The following is a 20166-nucleotide window of genomic DNA, read 5'->3' as shown; positions in this document are numbered from 1 at the left end:
AAAAGGGTGGCAACCTGCATGAATGTAAAGAGGAAAAGTAATGCTGAGGAAACTATAGAACAGCTAGCAGTCTAGTTTCATTAGAGAGTATGTGTGTGGGAATGTGTGTGTGTGTGTGTGTGTGTGTGTGTGTGTGTGAGAGAGAGAGAGAGAGAGAGAGAGAGAGAGAGAAAGAGAGAGAGAGAGAGAGAGAGAGAGAGAGAGAGAGAGAGAGTGTTTGTGTGTAAAGGAGAAGATAAGATATGAAGGACTAAATGTCAGGTTAAGAAGTCTGTATATTATTCTATAGAAAATAGAAAGCAACAGAAAACATTAAGTAGGGAAGTGACATAGAAATATTCATTAGATTATTAATTCACTAGATTACTGGCATGAAAAATAGATTTTTAAGGGAAGAGATGAAGGCAAATATATTAGGAGGCTAGAGAAGATGTTAAAAAGATGTAAACTTGGGTGGTGGTAGTAGAGAGAAGAGAACAGATATAAGATATTCAAAAGGTACAATCAATAGAGTCTGACAACTGATTGAACGTGGGAGAGAAAAGAGTAAAAACAGTAACTAAAGTTTTGACCTGGGTAAATGGGAAGAAGGTAGTGGCATTGAAAAAATATAAAAGTTTAGAGAAAAATAGATTTTCGAAAAAGGATGAGTTCAATTTCACACAGAATGAATTTGAGATGTCAGGGGGGGCATTCAGATAGAGATCTGCCTAGAAGTCAGTTACAGAGGTAGCACCCAATCTCCAAGAGGTTAAGAGTAAAGTTATAGATTGGAGAGGAATCTGAATAGAGATGGGGCTATGAAATACCAAGGGAAATAAGGTAGAAAAATAAGAAAAAAGAATCTATAACAGAATCTTAGAAGACCTTGTCTAAGAAGCAATGGGACAGTGAACCAATAAAGTAGACTGGTATAAGAAGATCAAAGGAAAAGTTGCATCAAGATGCCAAAAGAGGAAAGCCAGTACAAAAAGAGGGTTCAATGGTGTCAAATGCTGAAGACATTTCATAGAGAGGTTGGAAATTTTTAAAAAAGGTTAATGAATCTGGCAATTAATATAACCTTGGAGAGAGAAGTTTCAGCAGAGTAGTGGCAATAAGTAGTTGAGGAACTCAAAGTGGGTGTGGAAGAAATGGAAACACTGAGTGTATAGTAATCTTTTTTTAGAAGTTTAATATTAAAGGGGAGGAGAGATATGAGGTTAAGTCAAGTGGATGAAAAGGTCAGTGGAAAAGAATAAAGGAAGTGTAAAAATATAAGCAATGGGAAAGGAATGATTAGAGAGGATATGGATTACAGAAAATGATTCCATGAGGAGGGGGATAAGAATAAGGAAAACAATAAGAAAAAAAAGCACAAGAGAAGGAGTTAATTTGACAAGAAGTAGGGTTACCTTGTCCTTTGAGAATGGAGCAAAGGCAGGATATTTTGGGGGGAAATGAGAGAACTTAGGAAGGACAGTTCTAATTTTCTCATTAAAGTAGGAAGTAAGGAAAGGTAAATCTTCAAAGGTAAATGGGCTGATAGTGAGGTATGGAGGAGAGCTGGGAGAGTTTGGAACAGCTGTGGTGAAAAGCCTGAAAGGGAATCTGTTAGAAATGAGTAGTAAGGTTGAATAGCATGACTTTTTAGTGGACTAAGTATGATTTTGTTACTTCTTTAAAAGGAGGAATAGTAAAAAGAATAACACGCATTTGAAAATTTTGAAAGTGGAAGATAATGTCTTCTCGAATTGCTTTACTATAGAGTCAAGATTGCCAGGGAAAGAAGTGAAACTAAAACAGGCATGGTATACGGGGACAAAAAAAGAAATCAATGGAGTGCAGGACATAGGGCCAGTTTAGAACAATTTCAGTAGTGGGAAGAATTAGAGGTGAAAGTGTTGGAATCCTTACAAACTGATAACTAATTAGAGTTGATCTAATCTTACAAGAAGATGTTTTGGGCAGAACCTGAAACAAGGTACTAAGTAGAACTAATTAACACAAGGCTTGTGTTCCCACCTTTACTCATTGGAGTTCACAAGTTTGCCAGCTTCACAAAGTAAACTTTGTAACTTTGAGTTCACACCTCCCTTGAAGCTCTTAGGGCCAGAGAGCACTATGGGAGAAAACCCATAATCCCTCTCTCTCGTATCCCACAATTCCTCCCTCTTGCATAAAAGAAACAGACAGAGGCTCTTGGAGAGATTTCTCCGGAATGACATGAAGACTGGAGCTGGCTGGAGGCTGAAGAAAGCAGAGGCAGAGGCTGAAGGACCAGACCTTTGGATTTAAAGACATTTGGAGAGAGCTCTTGGAACCAAGCAGAGAGATAGGCCTCTAAGCTAACCGGGCTATATTGGAGATAATAAAAGATCTGAACTTTTATCACCTGGATATGTTTTGAGAAGAAAAAGCTCACCACATTTTGGCGCCCGAACAGGGACCGATTCAGATCCATCTGAACTAGATCACAACATTTTGGCGCCCTGAACGTGGGACAAACAGACCCCTCAATGGATTTCAGTGGAAAAGCTCCGATCCTGATTCAAGTGGAAAAGCCTCTGATCCTGATCCAGTGGAAAAGACTCTTCAACCCAGAAATTAGGGTGAGTGCAACAAAGAAATTTTGTTAGAAGAGTTAAAGTAGAATTTCAGCTAAGATGGGACAGATATTTAGAAAACAGCCTGTTTCTGTTCAAGGAAAATGTTTAGAGAGCATTGTCAAAGTTATGGAAAGCCAAGGTTTAATTATAAGTTTACAGCAAATCACTGAACTTTTACAAACTGTAAAGGACATATGTCCTTGTTTCTCTCTTGATAAGGAATTAGATCTAAATGAATGGAAATTGGTTGGAGAGGATCTTTGTCAATTCTATAATAAAAATGGGCCTAACTCAATAATTAATACATATAATGTAATACAATTGGCTATAAGAAGTTATTTAAGTGATAGAATGATAAAAAGGAAAGTACAGGAGGAAGAAGTGCCAACTTTACTAGGTGAAAAGGAGGACGAATCAGATGAGAATGGAGTTAATTACAATTCTGAGTATGATATTTCACAGCAGGAGGAATTAGGTGATTCCACATCTCATGACCCTCCCCCCGCAATTAACCCTTCATGGGTGGAACAAGGGGGAGGGAGAGAGACAGAAACACAGTCAGCTTCTCCTGTAAAGCAGAATTTGACAAGATTAGAAAAAGCATTAATTAAAGCAAAAAATGAAGGAGAAGATATATCTAATTTTATAAATGCATATCCTGTGATTGAAGAGCTCAACTCCTCAGGTCAAAAAGAGAGAAAATACACTCCTTTTAATTTGGCAAAAATTAAAGATTTGAAAAAGGGTTGCACTCTTTATGGGGCTACATCATCTTATGTGAAGATGTTACTGGATAATTTGTCTTATGAAATCTTAACCCCGAATGACTGGAAATCCATCGCTAAAACATGTCTTGAACCAGGACAAAATTTATTGTGGCTTTCAGAGTTTCATGAATTATGCAGGATTCAAGCCCAATGCAATAGGCAAACAGGAGCTATTGTACAAATCACTTTTGACCAACTAGCTGGTCAAGGTCAGTATGCAGAGAGTTCAGAACAGATTTATTATCCCATAACAGTGTATGAGCAAATTTCTAAGGCTGCAATAAAAGCTTGGAATTCTCTCCCTGGACAGAAAGATGGAAATAATGCTTTCACAAAAATAGAGCAAGGTCCCAATGAACCTTTTGCAGATTTTGTGGGACGTTTACAAACAGCTGTAATAAGAACCATTGGAGACAATGCAGCAACAGAAATAACGACTAGACATTTGGCTAAGGAAAATGCCAATGAGGTTTGCAAAAGAATTATATGGGGGCTAGGCAAAGATGCTCCTTTGGAGGAGATCATAAGACGCTGTGCCACAGTGGGCACAAATGCTTATTATACCCAAACTATGATGAATATGGGAAGACAAGGTCCTTCTTGGCAGAGGAATTCTAGAGAAATTCGTCGATGTTTTCAATGTGGAAAAGTTGGACATCTAAGAGCCCAATATAGAAATGGAGATAGAGTGAGAAGACAGGGTGAGAGAAAACCGAAAACCCCATGTCCAAAATGTAACCGAGGCTTTCACTGGGCCTCTAAATGTATATTGACCCAGAGGAAGGAGAGGCAAGGCCCAGCTCCAAAGTATCAATCAAAGGACAGGTGGGGCATGATAGCAGCTGAGGTTACACCCAGAGAGACTTTAGAAATTCAGGACTCTGATGTCATCAACCAACAGAAAAGCAATCAGGATTACAGTTGGGAAGAATACAGGCCTTTTAAGACAACAAGGCAATATCCAGTGCAAACAGCTCCAATGTAATTACCAGATGATGAGGAGAAATCCCAAATTTGGTAAATAGAAGGGAATTAGGTTAACTGCTTGGGGAAGAGGATCTGCTTATATTTCCACAGATGGAGAAAGAATCAAATAGCTGACAATGAGACTGTTAAAAGAACTTTTTAAAATCCCAGGAATCATTGGATTTCCTAAGACAAGATGAGACTGTTTCAGTTCTTGAAAAACTAGCAAGAATCATTGGATTCCTTAAGATGAAAAATTGTTGATGAGACTATTGCAGTACTTCAGAGCTTACAGGAACTATTGGATTCCTGGCACATGAACTAATGGACAATGGAATCCTATTGGACTGTTTCTAGGACTTATGGACATGTGTAAATTTTCAGGATGATTCATGTTATTTGTTACATTACTACTAGCCTGTGTTATATTGCTATGTGCTTATGTAAATTATGTATAATGCCTCCCATATTGATGGATTTATGTATACCATGTATATCTGTTACAAAGTTCTGGCCTATATTGATGGATTTATGTGTACCCCTTTAGAAATCCACTAATCTGATTAGATTTCCTATTTCCTTTGGTTTTTCATCTAACAAAAGAAAGGGGGAGATGTTGGAATCCTTACAAACTGATAACTAATTAGATTTGATCTAATCTTACAAGAAGATGTTTTGGGCAGAACCTGAAACAAGGTACTAAGTAGAACTAATTAATACAAGGCTTGTGTTCACACCTTTACTCATTGGAGTTCACAAGTTTGCCAGCTTCACAAAGTAAACTTTGTAACTTTGAGTTCACACCTCCCTTGAAGCTCTTAGGGCCAGAGAGCACTATGGGAGAAAACCCATAATCCCTCTCTCTCGTATCCCACAATTCCTCCCTCTTGCATAAAAGAAACAGACAGAGGCTCTTGGAGAGATTTCTCCGGAATGACATGAAGAGTGGAGCTGGCTGGAGGCTGAAGAAAGCAGAGGCAGAGGCTGAAGGACAAAACCTTTGGATTTGGCGACATTCGGAGAGAGCTCTTGGAACCAAGTAGAGAGATAGGCCTCTAAGCTAACCGGGCTATATTGGAGATAATAAAAGATCTGAACTTTTATCACCTGGCTGCGTTTTGAGAAGAAAAAGCTCACCACATGAAAGGATTATGACCAAAGAGGAGAATTTCAGAATTTGCAATCTTTAAGGTCAGATACAGGTTGGCCTTGATAGAATCCAAGGCTCCTTCTGACAGTCCATGATTTCTCTGTCCCTCCGTGTCTTTGAAATGCGGTATATGCACAAACATTTTATAAATTAATTCCTATTTTAAATGTTCTAGGGAATTTGGCTGTAAAGAACCCTGTGATAATCTTTTTGAAGAATACTTTTTGTGACAGAAGCAAAGGAGAAGTGCCCATTAATTTGGAAATGGCTAAACAAATTGTGATGCATGAATTTAATGAAATATTGTCAGAATATAAGAAATAAAGATTATAGAGAAGCATGGGAAGATATTAATTGATACAAAGTGAAGTAAGCAGAACCACAAAAGCAATATGTTCACAAACCATGACCAATGTAAATGAAAAGAACAATGATAACAAAGTGATCAAAACTAAATGCCATGAAATTATAATGACCAGGCTTGATCCTAAAAAAGACAAGAGGTGGTAGATAAGAGGGTGAAACAATGAAAATCATGTTACACTTTTTCAGTGTATTGGCCAGTTTTGCTGAATTCTTTTCCCATCTCTTTATTATCAGGGATGATCCTCTGGGAGGAGATGGAATAAGGGATAACTTGGGAAATGAGGGTAATATAAAACAAAATGATATCAATTAAAATGTATTTAAAAAACTTTTTGCAGGGAAAAATATTCATTTGTCTTTTGTTTAAATTCTGTCCATAGGAAATCAAAAAACTCTAAAGAATTATCTGGATTATCTTCTTTATTGAAGGAAATGCGGTTTAAAAGAAAGGGCCTTATTTTTGGACTTGGAAGGTCATTATTCAAAACTCAGATATGTTACTTACTCCCTTATCCTGGAATAAGTCACTTTGAATTTTTAGGTCTAAGTTTCTTCATCTGCAAAATAAATTATAAGATCTCCATTGTCCTTCTAATTCTAAATCCTATGATTATTATAGATGTTATAGAGAATGTTAACACTATTCTCTTAAATTAATTCCTATTAGAGAATTGAAGTATAACAATAATATCACTTGGAAACACATAAAGATCAACAGGGAGATAAAGTCACTGAATTTTATAGTTAAAATGGTCACTGGAGAAAATGATTGAGACAATCCATTAGGATCACATGGAGAATTTCTGTCGTGTTATACTAATAATATGAGAACCTTGCTTTTGGTTGTTAATAACAACACTTCTGAGAAGCATTCAGGTTCATTCAAACATTTCTTACTTCTGGGATAGAAAAAAACCCACAAAAAACAAACAAACCATTAATGTTATGAGTTGAAAAATCTCACTGCATATTGCATTGTCAGCAGTTGGGAGTTAAAAGTCTATAATAGCAAGGGATTAGATTCTACTAAGAGCAAGCAAGTCCACAAACAACACTGAAGTAAAAATAACTTGTTGGAAACCACCTCAGACCTCATTTAGTCCAACCCACTCCTAGCAAGTTTCTTCTCCATTATGATGGAAAAATGGTCAGACAATACATTTGGAAGAACTCAGTAAGAGAGTACCCACAACATGTTGAGGTAGTATAGCCCTATTTGAGATAATTCTGATTATTAGCTAATTTCCCCCCATCAGCTGAGAGTTACCTGGATCAAGGATTTGCAGTGGGTCTGCCCTTACTCTTTTCTTGTTGATTAGATGGAAAAGACTAAGGGCTTCCTTTGAGGTCTCCCATGTCAGGGATTTCTATGTCTTCCTCCTCAACTAGTTTCCAGGCGATGGGAGTACAGTACATTGATGGAGAGGTAGACTTGTGATTTCATTGCCTTAAGGAATTTCTTCTACACAGAGCAGTGCCTACTTTGAGGATACAGAACTTTTCATGGAACAGAGCTCTGACTTTTGAGTCAGATGGCTTAAAATCTTCACTCTTATCTTGAACTCTTGTCTGAATCTGAGCTTCTAGAATTCAGTATTCTTACTAAATGGGATGTGTGGAGGTGATGAAGGGAAGACACTGATATAGAGTAATGGGATCTATTTTTAAATACAGGTTCTGCCACTGAATACTTCTCTTATCTGAGGCAAAATCACTTGATTTTCTTGGGCCCTATTTTACTCTACCATAAAATGAGTGGGTTAGACTAAAAAGAATCTTTTCCTGGTCATATCAATCCACTAGGAAAATTTGTCCCTTAATAGAACACAATAAAAGCCATTCAGTAGAAGAACAGATTGTCTCAGCATGTGGTCAGTTTCCTATCACTGGAGGTTTTACCAAGGAGAGCTCAAGCACTTACTGAATTAAATAGAGTTAAAGCATCACTTATGATAAAGGCATTAGTCTATCCCATAAAGAGCCAATCTGAAGGGAGCCAAAAAACTTTTGATTCTTACTGATGAAGAACTGTTAAAGCATAAGATCCTTATAAATTCTGAAAGACAAAGTGCCAGAGATGTTTTAGAGGAGATTCCTATTCAGGTAAAGGTTGGATTACATGATCCTTGAGTCCCTTTTAAAATTGATATAAAATTGATATACAATGATTACCTTCTAGCAATAAATCTTAGGTTCCTATGACTAAACCTTAAAGTAAGTATGCACACACTTTCATGCAAGCTTTTTCTTTGTGCCATGTTGGTATTTCTTTGTGCAGTATTTGTGTGTGTGTGTGTGTGTGTGTGTGTGTGTGTGTGTGTATGAATGACACAAGGAGAAACCTGAAGAGAGGAATAGAGCCCTCAATGATTTTTGGAGGGAATAACTGTAGCACTTCATAGTCTAAGGAATGTAGATAGTGCAAGCTTTCCAGTTAATTTAACCTATTCTTTTTAAACTTCTAACCCCAATAGTTAGGCAGGAAATCTCTCTTTTTTTCCATAATCTGCCTGCAACTTACCCTATGTCTTATCACATCCCTTTCATGAACCCTATATTAGCAACAAATTGATCTACTCTTCATCCTCATTCTTATGCTACCTTTTCTCACATCTGTGCCTCTGGCCACATTGCCTCCTTGCCTGTCTAGATGTTCTCTTTCTCTTTGTCTGTTGAATTTGTTCCCTACCTTCAACTTCCAACATAGGCACCATATCTCTTATGACTTTCCCTAACTTCTCTTCTCCCTGAATGAAATCCTTTCTCTAGTCTCAGATTCCTAATAATACTTTATTTGTCTACATCACTTCTCTTATGAATTCCATTCCTGTATCATTATTTGTGTGCATGTGTTCTATTCAATTTAATTGTCAAGATCGAGGCACAAGGTTTTTTTTTTTTTTTAAAAACCTGCCGGTTCCTTACACACAGTAAGCCCTTGATAAGTATTTGTTGAATAGACTTTGCTCAAAACAGTATGAGAATCAGTTCCTCTCCCATGCAAGTGACATATCATCTGCTTTTAGCAAGACTTAATTTGCTTGAAAAGTCTTACTTACCTCACAGTGCTCTCGATAAAGACTCTGCAATGATTTGATATCCTCAAAGGTAGTACCATCTGGTAGAGAAGATATTTCAACTTCTCCAAATTCTGGAAGTGCTCTAGATGCATCTGTTACCATGACAACAGAATTAAAAAAAAACCACTGTGGATGGTTCCAATTACAGCTTAATGAAAAAAAATCAAGAACACAAAGATTTTGTTTTTGTAAAGTCAGGGTTCCAAAACCTAAGACTTTTCATATTTTCATCTTAATATTTTACAATCAAAAGTTAGCAGGAGGAACAATAGAAAAGATAAGCTGTGACCAGAATATTATAACAAGACTGTCTTGGTTATATAAGAGAGACAAACTATTGTGTGTGATTTTTTTTAACCCTAAAGTTTCACTAGAACTTTTAGAAATAGCATAGAGTTTTCCATTTTAGCAGATATGCCATACATATTTACTTAGTACATATGAATTAAAATATGACATTAATTCAGATCTTTTAAAAAAAAAGAGTATTTGGCTAAGAATGAGCCAAATCATCATGTTGTACTGGATATGTAACTTCAGCAGAAAGAACATTAGAGTAGAATTAGTCTATAATGAATCATGATATTTGAAGAAAAAACTGCTGCTATTTTGTAGGTTTCATGATCCTACTAACAGCTAATACCCATTATATCTTAACATACCTAAAAACTGTTGATGATGCTGACTTTGGGCAATTACAGTTTGCTCAACAGATGTGCCTGTCTGTTGACCACTTCCCGTGAAACCATCTGCAACCCCATCCACTTTCTGCATAGGCTTGTACCTTAAAATATGGAATGAAAGAACAATAATAACAACAAAGAAATTATTCTTTGAGTCTTCAAAACACCACACCACACAAAAATGACTAAGGCATGTGACTTGATTCTGCTTTCTTTTCTTACTCATGTTGAAAGTTAAATAAATTTTAGAAAGTAGCATTTAAACATGTTTTCAATTCTACTTTTCCCTCAGAAACTAACTGAAATTGGGAAATCTAAGAATAAATAATTAAAACAAAGAGTTCCAAGTATTTTCTTTAGATTAAAAAAGCTTGCTCATTGTGTTACAGAAGAGATCTTGGATTTTCCAAGGTATCTCCCAGCTGCAAAAAGTAGAAAGGTTTCAAGTATGAATTTACAGACAGGTCATATGTTTTTAACCTTGGGGTTACAAGGAAATTTAGCACTCTAACCTAATGAAACTAATGCCTATTGAAACAGAGGTTAAAATGTAGGAAGCACTTAAATGAACACTTGTTGAATTGAGGTACCACTTATGGTAAAACATATTGGTCTATCCTGTAAAGATTCCAGCTTGAAGGGGACAAAGAAACTTTGATCCTTAGTAATTGAAAAGGTGGAGGGTCCTTATCAATTAATTCTAACCTTAATTTATTTTGGAAGGCTTCCCATCCTCCTCAGTTCATTCTACTTAATTTGGTTTTAGCTTCATTATTTTCAGCTATGAATTTTTACTTTGCTAATAAAATAGACTGAATTTGTTTAATCAATTTAAATTAATGTAGTTTGGAATTCATGGAGTTTAAACAACAGAGGTGAAAGAAAGTTGCATTATTTAGCCTAGAGAAGAGAAAGCTGAAACAACTTCCTACAGATTTCAATTATATGAAGCTTTATTATGAGATTATGGGGAAATTATAAAATGGAGACCAGCTGTGTTTTGATTGCACTTCTTTATTGTTTATTGCATCCAGCAAGTATATCATGGGTGCAAAATGACCGCAAACTTCAAAACTATTATGAAATTTAAGATTAGACAAGAAAGACTTCATGGAAGCTTCTTCTTAGACTGTGTTTATAGAAGGCAAACAAGCTCTTCATCTTAGAATGCCTATGATGATGATCCTGTCAGTGGTAAGACAATTCTTAAATTCTCAAGGAAGATAGTGAAATAATTTTCCTTTGATTTATGGTAATATTAGCTATATCAATCAGATAATGATGATATTAGAAGCACACATTTATATATAAGATCTACTGTATCCAAAGCTGTTTCCTTTAAGCCTCACAATAACTTTAAGAGATATCTACTTTTCCTTATTTTATAGACAAACATATAGAGACATATAGAGACAAAAATATAGTGATATAAAGAACTCTGGACATGGGGTCAGAAGACTCTTGTCCCTTGATAAGAATTCTAGTTCTGTTCTAAGCATAATTTAGAACATTCCCCCAATAAGATAATAAAATATTTTTATTATCTCCCTCACAAGGTTGTTGTAAACAAAGTTCTTCCTAACTTGTAAAGCATTACATAAATGTGAGCTATAGTTAAGAGGAAATGTCATAGAAGTTAATTAACTTGATCAAGATTACCCAGCTTGCTAAAGGGTTGAACTTAAACTCAGATGACTTAACTCCAAATTCGGTACTTTTACAATAAGTAACATATATCCCTTTGACAACAGAAACAATAGGAACTATATTAATAAGGAGATAAATATTTGTAATGATAACAGTTTTTATAGATATAAAATAATGGAACATAGAACATTGAGGGTTTCTTCAAACTTACGCTTATAGAAAAAAATCAATAATAAATCAACAACTAAGAAGAAAATTCAACTTTTTTTGAGTTTCAAAATTAATTTTGATTTTTTCATTAAACTATCTCTTTTTTAAATTTAATTTAATTTAATTTTTTTATTTTTTTTAAATTAATTTTATTTAATAATAACTTTGTATTGACAGAATCCATGCCAGGATAATTTTTACACAACATTATCCCTTGCAAAAACTATCTCTTTTCTAACAGTTAAACATTTTTGAATGAACTTTAAGACAAAATATTTTATTGCTACTAAAGCTAATACAAAAATCAAATAAATATTTATCATGTTTATGTTACATGTATTCTTTAAAGAGTGCATGCAAATCGAATCTCTGTGAAATGAATCATGCTTTCCCTTTGACTTACATGGTAAGCTGAAGATGATTTATTTTCATTCTGACTGATTTTCTATTGGCAATGACTCTTGCCATTGAAACATAACTTCAAATTTTTCTGCCTTCAACTATTCTGTCAAATAATTCATCATCTGTAAATATTCACTTGACTGCAAACACTAGGGAAGCTCACTATTTAAAGAAAGTCTTCTCGATTTGGGGAAGGAGGTTAAGACAAATCATCACCTTAATAAATTATGTTTGAAACATTCAAAGCTATTGGTTGGCATTTTAAGAAAAAAAATGGAATAAACCTGGACCATATCTGAAAATCTGTGCTGCCAGAAGAAAAAAAAAAAGACCTGTGCTGTTGCTAATGAAGAAACAGCTCTTGGTTTTAAAATTAGTAAGAAAGAAATGATAATTTTAACAGCTTGCAACTCCATGGGTAACCACCAGCTAAAATTGTTAATGATTAAGAAATCAAAGAAACTCTAATGCTTTAATAACTTAGTGTATGCATGAAACCTGTCACTGAAACATAAAACTTGGAAGGTTATTAAGAATCTTTTCAATACAGAGCTCGTCATAGCTGTTACATGGAATTTGGACAGTTGTAACTCTACTTTGAAAGCACCATTGAAAATAGACAATATGGCTATGCATGAATTACATCATAATGGAAGGCGGAAAGTGACATAGACTTATCATCAGAATTGCCAAATTTGCTTCTCTACACTAATGAAGGATTTTAGGGGGAAATTCATCCCAAAGTCTTTACAGTAATTAACATTGTATGTAGGAAGAACAAAACCATCCTTTAACAGACAGAAGGACATTCATCCCAGTCTATCTAAGTTACTTAGTAACTGTGTGACCCTGGGCAAATCATTTAAACTCTTATAGGCCTCAGTTTCCTCTTTTGCAAAATGAGGGATTTAAGTCTAAATCTGTGATCCTACAAACTATCCTAAAGAATTATGCAACTTATTGTAAACCACAGATGAAAAAATTATTCTCACAAAGTGGTGTGATCTGAACATGCCAGATGCAAATGCATAAAGTCTTTGGAAGGCTGCCCCAATAAAGGGATAAACAGTTTGGATGGGATTGTGATGACAAAACTAGAATCAAAAACTGAACAACTCATTAGAAAATAGTGAATTAAGTGACTTTCACTATCCAGTAAAGCAAATAGTATCTCAGGAGGAAAATTTAAAGTATGACAAAGAACTCTGAAATTGGAGTTAATTGAATCTTTAGAAACTCTCTCCTTCTTCTATGTGTGTGACCACTTTATTCCTCTGGGCTTTAGCTTCCTCATCTTTAAAATAGGGACATTGAACTATAGGAACTCAAATGTTCCTTCTGTCTCTAAATGGAAGAAATCCTTTGTAAATAACAATATTGTTAAATCCAATCTTTAGTCCTTTTCTCTAATTAGTCCCTTCAGCTGTCTATTTTGTAACCATTCTGTTCACAGACAATCTCCACCAGCAAATAGTTGGACAGGAGGGAAAATGTAAGATTCAATCTATCGATTTTGTTTTTTAAGAGTGAATTTAATACAGGTTTTGAGTAAGGGGAAAGCTGAAACCATTGACTAAAATAAATTCTTTGCCTTATTGTTGGATTTTACTTATTTTATATCTCACTGAAAACTGGTAGCATAATACAATGGGTAGGAAAATGATTGCCTTAGAGACAGGAAAATGTGGGATTAAATACCTTTTCTGCCATTAAATGACAGTGTATTCTTGATTGATTCAGTTGTGCTTTAAGCAACTCTTTAAAACCGTAAGCTAAAAACGCTAATAGCTTATGTTAATGTAGCACTTTATGTATATTATTTCATTTTATCTCAATCTTCCTGGAAGATAGATGTGATTATCACCCCAATTTTGTATATGACAAAACAGAAAAAAAGAGAGATTTAAGTGTCTTGCCCAGGTCCCATGGCTAGTTAAGCATATGAGATAGGATCAGAACTGAGATCTTCTTGGTTGCAAGTATGTTACTTTATCCACTATGATAAGTTGTTGAGAAGATTCTAAACTATATTACTAGAGGGAATTTCTGATATCAACAAAATAAGTTCAGTTGTCTCTGTCCCTAACTTTTCTTGACTCACTGATGTAGGTAATTATATAATTAAAATATAGTCAATTAACTATAAAGTATGCAATCTTATAATTTGCTTTTGTCCCTATCCCAAAATCTCTTTTTTGAACATCCCTTTTCCTTTCTTTTCCTTTTTCACATTTATTGCTGCTGCATGGAGCCCAGGAAATTTGGGCTTCTTGTTGAGATGGCAAATTACCTCTCTCCTGCCATTTTGATATCCCAAGAAGCAAATGGCTTTATCTATGGCAAAACCAAAGGCTGATGAAGGTAAAGAAATTAAAAATGTGATTATTTATTAATATGGTCTTCAATATGAATTGTGCATTTATTTTATCAAAAGAGTATGACATCTAAAGTTGATCTTAATGTTGAAATCCTTTCAAAAAATTTTAAAAACATACTAAATTAAGATATTTATCTTAGTTTTTTGAATATCCAAAATGAGCTATATTTTTGCAAAAGGGAAATTTTACCCTGAATAAGTAATAGTAAAGCCTATGCTATAATGCTATAGGAAGCATATATCTCTATAAAGATTATAAAACAACAATAGGGAATCAATGGTGTTCCAAGAAACGGTGTTACAGGTTGGAGTGTTTAGTTATTTTTAGTTCTTCTGACTTCAATGGAAAATGTGATCATTACATCAGGGACTGCTTTAGAAGCAGAGTGAATACTAAGGCTTTCAGCATAAACCTTCCTTACCTGCATACTAAAGTTAGCTGCTCAGGTGCCATACCACCTGACTATTATCCAGCCCTGGAGATTAATCCAACTCAGGCTCAGCCCTTGAAATAACAGCTTTGAAGGTTCCTAGGAAGACTTGCTATTGTTTAGGACCCTTCCTTCTTGGAAGCTCTTTAGGAAGCTAGGGATGGTTCTGAGACTGCATGAAGATCTGGCACCTGTCTAGAGATAGATTCAGTTCTAAGTTTAGGCTAGAATCAAATCTTTCTTTCTTGATCTAATTCCATGCCACTGCAATGGCTTCTATAGGTACAGTAGGATGGAACACATACATGTATGTCTGTCTCCAAGTCATATTCCTGATTCCAATACAGGACATCACCATCCTTAGAGAAGTGTTTCCCAGGATCATAGCTCTAGAAAAGTGGCTCTCAAAGTATGGTTTAAAAAAAAACCTGGGGATCTCTGAAACCCTTTTAGAGGGTCTACAAATTCAAAAATAGTTTTTATTTCCAATATGGTAAATGTCTATAAATATAATCCAGATAAAACACTTTGGAGAGATCCTCAATAATTTTTAATAGGATAAAGATACTGAAAACAAAAGTTTGAGAACCACTGATTTAGAGCTTAAAAAGAACTCAGCAACTATCTAGATCAAACCCTTCATTTGACAGAGCCACAGGAATATTAAATGATATGCTCCACTCTCAAAAAGTTACACATGAGATGTGGACTTGCACTAATAGACAGATTTGATACTGAATTTTCACATTGATGAAATCACAGCTATATCCCACCCTCATAACAATGATAATATGATTTCTGTGTAAACATATATATCACATATTTGAAAACAAATTCTTATTAATTTGAAAAAGTAAAGATGTATGACAAAAAAAGCAATTTTCATTACTTTGTCAAAGCATCTTAGATGCTGATCTTAGTTGCACAAGAATGAATAAATGAATGAAAAAAAATTGTTATGCACTTACTATATGCTAAGCACTGTATTAAACCCTGGAAAAAGTTTATATTTATATATACCTTACATTTATTACGTGGAGCTTTCTTACCACTAATTTTCTTTGGTAGGCGGCTTTGGAAGACTCGGAAGAAGTCACACAATCATACTTTCATCAGGGTTAGTCACTACAAATTAATCTTATGTTGTTTTCAACTGGATTCTTACTGCTTGACACCAATTCTTTTGCTCTGGATGCAGTTCCCATGGTGTATAATAGGTTTTTTTTCTTTTCTCTTTGAACTACCTACTATACCATCTCTTCTTTCCCTTGTTTTATACTCTAAGTGACCCCAACATTATTATCCCTAAGCACTCTCTCCTCCTTTTCTTCAGTCTTGAAGAAAGTCAGGGTCATTCTCCTCACATACATCAGCCCTATTTAGGCCTTTGATTCTTATCTCCTTCTGTCTACTCCAACAGCTCACTCCTTTGATTATCTTCTCTCTCCTTAGCCATTGAATCTTATCCTCCTGCTTACAAACATGTTTAGATCTTCTCCAATCTTAAACAACAACAACAACTCAAACCCTTCTTTACTTGGTCTGACCATCCATTTAAGCTATTGTCTTTTTTTTTTTTTTTTGATAAAAGAGGTTTATTATTGGGTAAGCAAAGTTAAAGTATAGGCGAAGGTAGAGATAAGGAGGACACTGGACAGAGGGTCCAGTGGACAGAGGATCCTCACATGGTAGCCATGTTTGGAATATCTGCTGCTATTGTCTTAAATTACCTCTGTTCCCTTTTATAAACTTCTTTTCTATATATTATATATATATATATATATATATATATATATATATATATATATGTATATATATATATATATATGTTTCTATAAACATTCCTTTTCTAAACTTCTCCATTTCTGTTGAAGGCATTACAATATACTTTTTAGTTATTCAGTCTTTTTTCATTCCTCCCCATTCTTTGTTTTTCATATTAAAGGAGTTGCCAAGTTTTGTCAATTATAGCTTCACAATAAATCTTGTTTCCATCCCCTTCTCTCTACCCATATGACCACTACTTTACTTCAGACCATCATCTTTAGCTTAAATTATTGCAACTGTCTTCCAATTTGTCTGCCTGTTGGACTCAACATCTCCAATGCATCCTTCATATAATTCCCAAAGTGACATTCCTAACACACAAGTACGATCATGTTACTACACTGTTCAAGACATTTCAATGTTTCCTTCTTGCCTTTAGGATAAGCTCTTCTGCTTGGACTTTTTTAAGGCCTTCACAATCAGACTCCAGACAGCAAACCTTTCCAAACTTACTGACAATTATGCTCTCTCATGTTCTCTACAGTCATACTGAAAAAAAAATTCCGTTTTTCCATTTCCATGACTTTTGTAGAAGCTGTCCTCCATGCCTGAACACACTCCTTCCTTAGCTGTACCCCTTAAAAAGAATTTTCTCATGCTTCCTCCTGTAAAGAAACCTCCTACAAAGAAACCAAAATTATCCAGTTGCTTGAGATTACTTTGTATCTATGTTATATTTAATTTTCTATGTACATGTTATTTTCTCTTAATAAAATGCAAAACCCTTTGAGGGCAGGATTCATTTTTGTAATTGTATTCTCAATACTGAATACAGTGCCTTTCACAAAAATGTTTCTTTAAATGAGTTTAATTGAATTCTGATAACTGATGTCTAGCTTCTGACTCTAAATATTTAGTGTCCTCACAAGTAGGGGGTCTTTTCCTGTGACAGGGATGTGAGACCAGTCAAAGAGGACCAAGATGTCATGCTCAGTTCAAATTTGTAGCATGTATCATTGCTGAGATCTCCAATTATGTATGTGTTGTGTTCTGTCTCTGAAGCTAAGCAGAGCTTAAGGTATGCTCAAAGGAAAAGGTTCAACAACCAAAGAACACCCAGAAATCGACAGTCAAGTTGCTCCTGCACATTCTCAGATCCACACTTGCTCTTTGCTTTCCTACTCACTAAGTCACTCTATTGTGATTCTTTCAAGAGGCTCTGTGGTACACTTGAAGAGCATAGAAATACCAGTAGAGCCCTCAAGACTTACCTTTTTTCTCAGATTAGTTCCTCTACTACTTTCCCACTACTAACTACTGAAGCATTATTATTTCGAATATATATCTATATCTATATATTTCATGTCTTCATAAACTTTTTTTTTATCTCAGGTTCTAAATCTTATGCCATTTTTACTCAATAAATTATATGCTATATGTATTTTGATTCTTTTATCTCAAGAAATGAATTGATACTTTTGATAAACTCTACGTGCACAATCACATAAAATGGACTTCTAGAGGTTTAGACTATTTAAATATTCTCACATGTTAAGTGTTGGGACAGGAACTAAAATTTTTCAAACTTTTTTCACAGATTATTTGTATTTTAGGCAATAAATTGTCTCCATAAATATGCATCTAAATATATTCAGAGAAACATGCTTTATTCTGTTTATATTACTTCGAAGCTCCAATAATAATATCCTACTTACTATAATATGTTTACATACATTTTGTGATTTATAAGTCATAGGGCCCATCCTTGATTTTATAACAGACTCTTGGACTAATGTAAAGAAATTTTCTTTTTTTTAGTGTCCAAGTTTCCTCCCCCTCACTCCCCAACAATGGGCTAATTGGCTTCAATGGCTTATCAATGTTGTCTTTGGATGGTTCCTTAGTAGTGAAAACAGACACCTGCTGGTGCTCTTCTGCTATTCACAATAAGGGGTCTATATACTTGGTAACACTAAAGTTCTTGAATCAATTAACAAAGTACAATTGTAAAATGAATGACTGGTCATTGGAAATAGCTATCAGAAAAAATTCAAGAAAAAAAAAGGGCAGACATTATTTGCTTGTCTGATTAAAAAAAAAACATCAAAAAATTTTAAACCTAGAACTTAGAATTTTGAAACATTTTTTATGAAGGGAATTCCATAACAAAACCTTAATTCTAGAACTTGGTAATAGTCTTAGAAATGCTTAAATTGCTTGCTCATTTATTCTGGTCCCATCTTTAAAAATTTTAATTTTCAGTTATAAATTCTCTTTCTCCTTCCATCCCTTCCTCTTTCATCAAAAAGGCAAAAAAATACTATACTTAATATGCATATGAAGTTATAAAAAACATACCCAGTGATTTCATTTTTAATAATTATTCCTACTACTTTTGATATAATAGAGATTTTTCTAGGCTGAGTAGATTCCAAACTTTATACTTTCCAGTTTTCTTATGCAAAAATATTTAGTCATCCAAACTTGAGTCCAGACCATTTAACTTAGTTTTTTTTAAACAAACTATTTTCCTAAGGAAGCTTGTTATTATCTCTTTTAAGAATACATTGTCAGAAGAATTAGGTTTTGTTTTGTGAAATTAGTGACTTAAAAATCTTTTAATTTTGTTAGATTTAATAATTTCTCAATCTACATTTTTAAAGAATTTTCTGCCTCTAAATTACATTCTAATCTTTAGCTTTTGGCAGTGTATTTGTCCAAAAAAATAATCATGGGTTATACTGTATGTGTATATATGTATACATATACACAAATATACAAACATATCTGTGAATATACATAATTTACATCTATAGATTATACACACTATAGAATTTAATATATAATATATAACACACATAGATAAAAGAAAACTTTTATTATATAGTTACTACAAATTATATTCACTTTGCTAGTTTTAAATTAACTTTTTAAATAATTATGTCAGAACCTCTTTTAAGTTCACCAACTGCAAACAAACATATATTGTTTTATTTTAACTGTCATGTGAAAGAATCAATCAAATCACTAACAATTACACTTTGATCCAGATATTTCACTGATAAATATATTTCTCAAAAAGGTCAATGACAACAAGATAGATCCTATATATGCCAGAGAATTTATAATGGCACTTTTTTTGTGGTAGAAAAGAACAAAGGAGATGACTGTTGACTGGATAATTGCTAAATAAATTATGATATGTAATGGTACATTACTGTGCTGTAAGAAATGATGAACACAATGAATACAGAGAAACATAGAAAAACTTATGTGAACTGATTTAAAATCAAGTAGGCTAAACCGAAGAAACAAATGACCATAATAATGTAAATGGTGGGAAAAAAAAGAAAAGGAATCACCCAAGCACCATAAAACAATCAGAATTCATTAGTATAAAAAAATGAAATTGGCCCCAAAGACGACTCCTCTCCTATTCCTTTGCAGGGCTGGGAGGGGTCATGTAGGTTACATATTTTTTTTCCTAAATAATGATCAGATGTGATAATTTTTTTTCTTTTTTTAAAGCAATTATTAATAAATAGTTCTATGGGAGGAGGGAAAGAAAGAGATATTTTTTTTGGGGGGGGAATTTAAAGAGTATAAATACCAAAGATTTCAAATTTGATTTAACTCAAGCCAAGAAGTGTCAAACAGACTTCCAGAGTGCCACCAGAAGAAAATTAACAAAGTTTTAAAAAATACAATGGGATACAGATAACATTAATATAT

At 34.2% G+C, this 20166-nt stretch overlaps 1 protein-coding gene across 8 annotated transcripts in view; it reads right to left on the bottom strand.

Annotated features, from left to right (window-relative positions):
• Positions 1–20166, bottom strand: part of RFX3 (regulatory factor X3) — a 330544-nt gene that overhangs the window by 59220 nt on the left and 251158 nt on the right. For all 8 annotated transcript variants that reach the window (XR_007952236.1, XM_051987925.1, XM_051987943.1 and 5 more), the window contains 2 exons: positions 9580–9701; positions 8897–9009 (listed from right to left, as the gene is read on the bottom strand). Coding sequence is in view for 7 of the 8 variants with exons in the window: in XM_051987925.1 (XP_051843885.1) it covers positions 8897–9009; positions 9580–9701 (235 nt within the window). In the remaining variant the exon portion in view is untranslated. The remainder of the gene's footprint in view (positions 1–8896; positions 9010–9579; positions 9702–20166) is intronic.

The sequence above is a fragment of the Antechinus flavipes genome, chromosome 1 (assembly GCF_016432865.1).
Source record: "Antechinus flavipes isolate AdamAnt ecotype Samford, QLD, Australia chromosome 1, AdamAnt_v2, whole genome shotgun sequence".
Taxonomy (NCBI): domain Eukaryota; kingdom Metazoa; phylum Chordata; class Mammalia; order Dasyuromorphia; family Dasyuridae; genus Antechinus; species Antechinus flavipes.
This window is presented reverse-complemented; position numbering and strand designations above follow the sequence as displayed.